The sequence below is a fragment of the Montipora foliosa genome, chromosome 4 (assembly GCF_036669935.1).
Source record: "Montipora foliosa isolate CH-2021 chromosome 4, ASM3666993v2, whole genome shotgun sequence".
NCBI classification, from domain to species: Eukaryota; Metazoa; Cnidaria; class Anthozoa; order Scleractinia; family Acroporidae; genus Montipora; species Montipora foliosa.
Genome location: NC_090872.1, coordinates 7,972,383 through 7,980,174, shown reverse-complemented (window position 1 = coordinate 7,980,174; position 7,792 = coordinate 7,972,383). Strand labels below are relative to the sequence as shown.

Sequence of the window (7,792 nt, the reverse complement as noted above, 5' to 3'; positions counted from 1 at the left end):
AAGGCCCCGTTCCTGGCACTCTGTCTACACTTCGGATTTTCGGAGTCCGGATCAGATTTTTATTTGAGTTGGAGAGGCGACTCGTTTTTACAGCGCTCTTGACCTGCAAAAAGAGGTCCGGACCCAGTGTTTTTCGGCAAGATGAAACCCAAAAAAAGCGGGTCCGGATCCATTCACAAAAACATGGAACGGCAGAGATATATGGTTCATACCTCGTTTTTTAATGATTCCGGACCCAGTTTTTTTCTATAGTGTAAATGGGCTTTAAGTACATGTTGTGAAGAAGCCAGAACCAAAGCTCTCGCTTTCACCAATCACAACAGACGAATAAAGCAGTATGGACTAGTGATAACGTAAATCAAATGAATGCATGCGGCCGGCGCCCAGCGCGGGAAAACTGCCAGCGAGCAAGTCCAATTGACCTAATTGGTTTGGTTGAAAATGTAGTCTGAGATTTTTTAGCCAATCACTGAACTCAGCAATGTGAAAACAAAGCAGTCTAAAAATTAAGTTAATTGGAAGCTCAATTCGAAAACGCCAAAAATGAGTTCTAGCCATCTCCCTACCAGAAGGTGTCGTAGTCGCCACAAAGAATGCGTGATAGTTCTTGGCCCTTGATGACATTGCGCTAGTGATCCGTTTCGCGGCAAATCTTTCTGGTTGTGAGATTTTCATAGGCCCCATTAATTCATTAAACCAGACTGGTTAGGAAAGCCGGCGAACTTCAATGGGGAGCAACTAGCCTCTCACCAGTGTGGCCCCGGTTCGATTCCCGGACGCGGCGACGTACATATAATGTGGACTGACTTTGTTGGTTCTCTACTCTGCACCGAAAGGTTTTTCTCCGGGTACTCTACTTTTCCGCTGTCCTCAAAAACCTATTTTAGATCTTATTTGAGTTAAAATGATTTGGTTCTGTGTTGAGTGTCCTCAACTGGGGAGCCAGGGCGGCTTAGCGGATATCAACCTTGCCTTCCACCTCTGCGACCCGGGTTCAACCCTCGGCCCCGAGTTGCAGTCGATCTCAATCTGACTCCAAGGGTTTTCCTTCGGGTACTCCAGTTTTCCTTCCTCATCAAAATCGACTCTCAGTCAATTACATCCGACTGCGGGCGGATACCCTCGATAGGGATAACCTCTGGTATCCTTCCCTTTCATTGAATTTAATTGATAAAGTTGGTATTATAATTGGTACCCCAGCGCTAGAGGACTTGACACTAAAATAAGCTCATTATTATTATTATTTACTATATAGATACGGATGAAATATTAGGATTTCTATTTTTCTAAAAAATCATATCTTCACCGCGCGCAGCGAACATATTATTTTTGTCTTTCACATGTGAGCATAAAGGTGTCGTCTTGGTAACTAACACGATTAGCCAAAAAAAAAAAGCGAGCTTCCCCTTCTTTGTAAGATACTCTTGTGCTGTAATATAACTTTCTCTACTACACTAACATTAACATCCGTGTTTCAGCGGTTGATGACCACTTTGATCGCCATTTCGAAAATGAATAAAACAAAGTGTTTTTGATCTGGACATTTCATCAGTATCAATGTAATAAACAGAACATTACGTGGCCGCTTGGGGATAAGAATTCTATCTTCTCGTACTGATACTTTCTCTCACGAGGGAGCGCAGCGAACGAGTGAGAGAAAGTATACTGTCAGCACTCGAAGATAAAATTCGTATCCCGCACGGCCATGTAATAACCTTTATTTTTATGAAAGAAAACTAAATCAGCTGCGTTTAGGGAGCTGGGGTATGATACTTTTGTATGAAATGTACGCTCGTGTAATAATGAATTTTAATTCGTTCCACAGATTTTATCGCACACTGACGATCACTGTTTGCTGGCTCCAATTCCCTGCCCCTATGCTGAGATAGGCTGCACCAAAAAGGTGATTTCAGGGAGGCTGATATTAGTAAAGTTTACTAGTTTACAGGGATGAAAATAAAGCAAAACACAATCATTCAAAATGGCTTCCCGAAAGTTCACCCGAAAGAGAAAGCTATTTATTCGTTAGCCTGCGTAGCTGGCGGGATTGTTGACACCAGAGGCAAATAGCGAGCGGCGAAGCCGCGCGGAGAATGAGGACGGACAGCGCTCCGTCCCATTCTCCGCGCGGCTTGGCCGCACGTTAATTTGCCTCTCGCGCCAACAATCTCGCCAGGTACGCAGGCTATTTATTCCTGATTAAGTGGAAAGATTAGGAACTAAAAAAAGAATCCAAATTTCTATAGGTGGATTGCATACATTCCCTTGAGACTGAGGTGACAATTTTGTACGAATGCTGGTGGAGGAACAAAAGTGGTGCTGAAGTAACGTGAAAGAAAGCTACATATTAGAGGACTTACGTAAAGACGACGGCGACTGCCACGAGAACGAAACAAACCTGTACATTTAATGAGAAAAAAAAATTTCTGCTTGCTCTGCACGTGCAGTTTTCATTTTGGTATGAACGTACATTTTTTTACCTTCCTAAGTTGCTCAATCACGCGAAATGGCCATATTTGAAGTACTGCTCTCGTTCATGCGCGTTTGATTTATATCAGACACTTAATGGACATTTTAGATTCGGAATGGCTGTGAAAAATTACTACATGATACCAATACCGTCGGCGTACAATTAAATTTCGCATCCGTTGCTGGAAGCAAATTAACCGGGATGGCCATTGTTTTGGATTATGCTCTTAGTAGACTGGAATGGGTAACAGAAGAGAAAGACAAACGGAACGAGGGAGAAGAAACGTACGGTGCAAAATTACTAGGAAATCATCAAGTCATACCAGTATGGACAGGCACTCTTCCCACACTCCCCACGTATAACTACCGTAAATCCTCTATTTAGGCCCCCGGTCGCATTTCGGCATGGGTTTGCGAGTCCCGGGGGGTTTATTTATTTCAAGCAAGTTTGTGGGTGGGGGGCTTAATGGCTTATTTAATTTAGCGAAATGCATTATCGGTAGCAAAAAAAGAGAGAGAACGAAACAGACTAGAGGTACGGTTTTTTACTACTTTGGAGCAGGGCAATGACTGTCTGATATGGAGATTTGAGTGATATTTACGGGTTGTGCAAGTTATTTGCAACATTTTGATTCACTTGCGGGAACCAAATCTGAACTTCCAGCACGTGAATAAACCATACCGGATCAATCCACATGGAGTGTTGCTGTCGTGATTAATTAATACATTCTATCCAGGGCTTGAGACTAACTTTTTAGCTTACTAGCCTAGTGGCTAGTATCAGGTCTGATTTCACTAGCCAAATCTAAATTTGCACTAGCCAGTCTCGTCATGCGCAGTTTCATTCATTTGTAAAAACCATAACGAAAGAAATTCCACATTTGCCAACACAACTCGCGCTTTTAGTAAATATTCTCATATTCCATATCCATCCTAGCAACAGTGGCGCAAATAATGCTGGAGTGTACGGCTTCCCGTATTTTTCTCATGAAGGAAACGTTTTGTGGCCTTGAGGACAATTCTCACAGAACCGTTGCAACTCACAAATCCATTGGAGAATGAAAAACGCGGAATAAAGTACCGTACATAAAACTAAACTGCTCGTTTGGAAGTCTGTGGAAAGGTTGTTCCTTTTATTAGAGCGCCGTTCTACACGATAAGCACAAAAGCAGCGGAATGCAGGAAAATAATGTCTTAAATTAGATATTATATAAAGGAAATTCGAAAGGACAGACTTGCCCTCTTATAAGATTTTCTTTTTAACAGTAATCCGTGCGTTTTATTCTTGAATGGTTTTCGGATTCAACTAATACTCGGCGGCCACTGTGCTCTCGAGCAAGTTTTTCCTCTTTTTATGTGAGATTCACCATTCCTAGTAAACGAGATAAGTCCCTCCATATTATCTTTCTTTTTTTTAAATTCGAAATAAATTAAATTTGAAATAAATTAAATTTGGATTTAATTTCTAAACAAGTACGTGACCTCTTTCCATATACACGTAACAACGTCGCAAACAGTTTGCGTTGGCTCAATCGCAAACGCTGTCACTTTTTACGTTTGTGTTTGCGATCCTGTTTTCCATATGCGTAATTGCTTTACGCAACTTGATCTCATGACATCGTAAGAAAAGGGCGCAAAAATAAAAGCAGAATTAGTTTTTGTGTCGTGTTCAACTTCCTCTTGTGTTGGAGATGTTGGGAAGAAGAAGGCAGAGAGGAAGTGTCAAGAGACGTCATCGATTCTGGGTCCGATACATTTTCGAGGAGCAGCAACGGCTGCAGCATAACCTGTATCAAATTATACTGTCGGAACTGGCTCTTTGTGATCAAGAACTTTACTACAGGTATATTTGGCGGGGTATTCCTTTACGATATCGTTAAATTCACACTGTTTTGAGGAGTATCCTTGCCTCTAATTCGTCAAAACGTATCACGTGCACAAAAATATCGTCGATCGATCGAAAACAATCAGAAACAGTTTACGATTGTGTTTCCATATCGTTGTTTCCTCGCTTTTGCAGTGCTACTCGTCGCCAACAAGACGTAACGATAGAAAATTTTCTATCTCTTGCGTCTTGTTTGCGATCATCGGCGATTGGTCGGGGATGAACGTAAAAGGTGTTTCCATTTACGCAAACTGTTTGTGATCAAGCTCTCGGAAGGTGCTTGCGATTGTTTGCGACGGAGTTACGCGCATATGGAAACAGCAGCCGGGAAGTTCCGCATGATTTCACACGTGATTAATCGTTCGTAACGTGGCGTGGGGAAACTGTAATCCGCGTTGGTTTCCTCTTAGTTTTTTCTTTTCAACTTTTCATTTTCTAAGGCAGTAAATTCCATAAAATCTGCTCAGAGTTTCTGTTGTTAGTTTCTATTCTTTCCTTTTGCCTTATCCATGAGAAATAATTTTCATTTTTCTTTTCGTCCAGAACTCCACTGCTTCACAATATTTAATAGGCCAATGGCTATTGGAAGCTCAAAATCTACTAGCCAAAACTGAAATTTCACTAGCCTGTGGCTAGTTGGCTACTGTTAGTGTCGAGCCCTGCTGTCAGTAATTAATTTGGTTATGAAGAATAAGTGAGGAGGGCAGTCGGGGCTTAAAAGACAGGGGCTTAATAAATTAAGGTTTAAAATTTTCTTCCTCTGAGAAGCGGGGGCTTAATAGAGGATTTACTTTAGTTGGATTAGAAATCAACGCATTTTATCACAATAGAACGCGCACACGTTTCCTTTCATTACATTTAATGAGAAGATATATTGTTGCTGCAGGTTCTGCCACCTGAGATTGAATCTCATCTTAACTCTGAAACCCGAATGCATATTGACTTGGTCTGTACAAAGTTGAAGAACACAGAAGAAGAGTTGCGAAACACTAAAGACCACCTTGCCTTGGCCTGTGCAAAGTTGGAGAACACAGAAGAAGAGTTACGGAATACTAAAGACCACCTTGACTTGACCTGTGCAAAGTTGAAGAACACAGAAGAAGAGCTGCGAAATACTAAAGAGCAGTTCAAGGAGGCCACGAAGAAACATGAAGAGAGGATCAATGCTCTTGAAAATAAACCGTTCATATACACGTGGAAGATTGATGCTTTCCAGGAAGTCTTAAAACGGGCTAAAGAAGGAGACGTAGTTAAGATACACAGTGATCCATTTTATACCACTGAATGTGGTTATAAAGTTCGATTGCGTTTGTTTCCGAATGGTGCTTCCACAGGGAAAAACACTCATTTGTCGATTTACTTGATTATATTGAAAGGCGACTTTGATTCTATTTTGAAATGGCCTTTTGCCAAACGGGTAACTTTTACCTTAATCGATCAACATGAAAATTTGAATGACAGGGAAAACATCTTCAGAACCTTCTCAGGAAACGAGGAACAACGAGCTTGGAACTCGAGGCCCTGTGCAAAAGTGAACGAAGATTGGGGATTTGCTGATTTCGTATCACATGATGTACTAAAGAAACGGGGTTACATTCTGGACAACACCATCTTCATACAAGCTAAATTCGAAAGTGTTGCTTGAAATTCAAAACAAACAAACAAACGACCTTTCATAACTTAGGCCATTCAAGCTAAGTCTACAATCCTGGACAAATATTGTTGAGACTAAAATAGAAATGGTTTGAACCCAAGAGTTACTTACCTCGATAGAATTTGATCGTCTGGTGAAAGTAGTCCCGAGAAGGACTGTTGACCTCTACCTGCGCCTTACAAACGATTACTTAACAGAAAACCTTAACTACACACAGCTTTTTCCTCTCAGCTTACAAACCTACTACGACCTTCACTTACAAACCGGATCGTAATACAACAATCACCACTCACTCTCCTTACAACCAATCACATTACTTTTCCCGCTACCAATCACAGCACAGACCATAGCATCACTCGTTTAAATTTCCAACCGTCAGTTGAATCTGAAGATGACTTCGCTCAGGTTGTCGAAACGTCAGTCACTGCGAACGTTCCCTCTCAGGACTACTTTCACGGAAACGATCAAATTCCACCGAGGTATTGTTGAGAGAATTTTAGAACTTTTGGACTAGCACCACATTGATCCCTCCCCCAACCCCGCCAAAAAACAATTTTGTTCCGGAAGAAGTGCAATTATCCAGCCGTCTTTCAACATTGTTTTGGGAGACTGGAGGGCAGGTCGTTAAGAAGATTTACATTTGAAAAAAGGTTTTTGTAGATATGGAAGAGAAAGTCTTTTTTACCGTTTCGCCTCTAAGGGGTTCCCCAATGGACACTTAAATCATCCGGTATCAGACAGAGCAAAATTTAGAAGTGTTACACGAAGAGGAAAAGGGTAAAGAAGGACATACGTTTTGCATGAACGTAGTCGTTTTAGCCATTTCGTTCCTAAGGGGGTCCCATGAGTGAGTAAGATCGTCTGAAGTTAGTCGGAGTTGGACAAAATAAAATCTTAGGAGGCTCGCAAAGAGTAAGGCTTAATATTATCCCATAAAAGATGGGCCTACATAGCTGTTGCCTTTTTTCTTGCTAAGCCTAGTGTTTTGTTGCGGCGTTTTTGTGGACGTGAAATAGGGATCTAAATTGAATTCTTCTTTTCCTTGTTCTACGTATTCCCAGATGCAATTTAAAGGTGCTGATTTCGGCAGTTCAGTTTTATGAGAGAAAAATATTGTACTCCCAGCCACCGCCTAGTTCAATAACCATAAATGACGAATAATCAGGAATAATGTAATTTGTAATAATCCTTATTAGCATAAATTGCAATTTTTTTCGGCATGTAGCAGAGGCCTGGTTGAGAGTGGCAGGCGCTTGGATTGCCACGTGATTGCGGTTTGCACTTAGCGACTGTTAAGGACGGTGCCTACTACATTGTATTGTTATTGAGCATACTTTCTGCGCATTGCGAGAGTTGTGCTTACTAATACAGATATTTTTGCGCGGTTTAAAACTATGCGGAGATAGCAGAGCTTAGCAAGTATTTTTGGTATCCAAAATGAAAAATGTGGATAACCATGCATTTTTCAGAGATAATGAAGTTTCAATTTGGAAAAGAAAGCCATAGATTGCTTTGTATTTTCCAAACATTGCTGCAACAATTCCCAACATTGTTGAAAAAACAAGTTAAAATCCAACACTGTTGGGAGTTGTTGGTTCGGCAGATGTTGGCAGTTGTATGCAAACCGATGCAACAACTTACAAACAATGTAAGGACGTGCAGTGTATTATGGGAAAGATACGACCCATAAGACTTGAGGAACTTTCAAAATTGTGCTGCAATTTTGTTTTCAACAAAACGTTGCTATCTCCTTGGAGACCTTATCTAATGCGCGTGCGTGGTGG

The 7,792-nt window shown here is 41.2% G+C and overlaps 1 protein-coding gene across 1 annotated transcript in view; it reads left to right on the top strand.

Moving 5' to 3' along the window:
- LOC137998914 (TNF receptor-associated factor 4-like) overlaps nucleotides 1-7,572 on the top strand; it is a 14,991-nt gene extending 7,419 nt beyond the window's left edge. The window contains exons 5-6 of the mRNA XM_068844753.1: nucleotides 1,826-1,903; nucleotides 5,241-7,572. Coding sequence (XP_068700854.1) covers nucleotides 1,826-1,903; nucleotides 5,241-5,999 — 837 coding nt within the window. The 3' untranslated portion in view covers nucleotides 6,000-7,572. The remainder of the gene's footprint in view (nucleotides 1-1,825; nucleotides 1,904-5,240) is intronic.
- The last annotated feature ends 220 nt before the right edge of the window (nucleotides 7,573-7,792 follow it).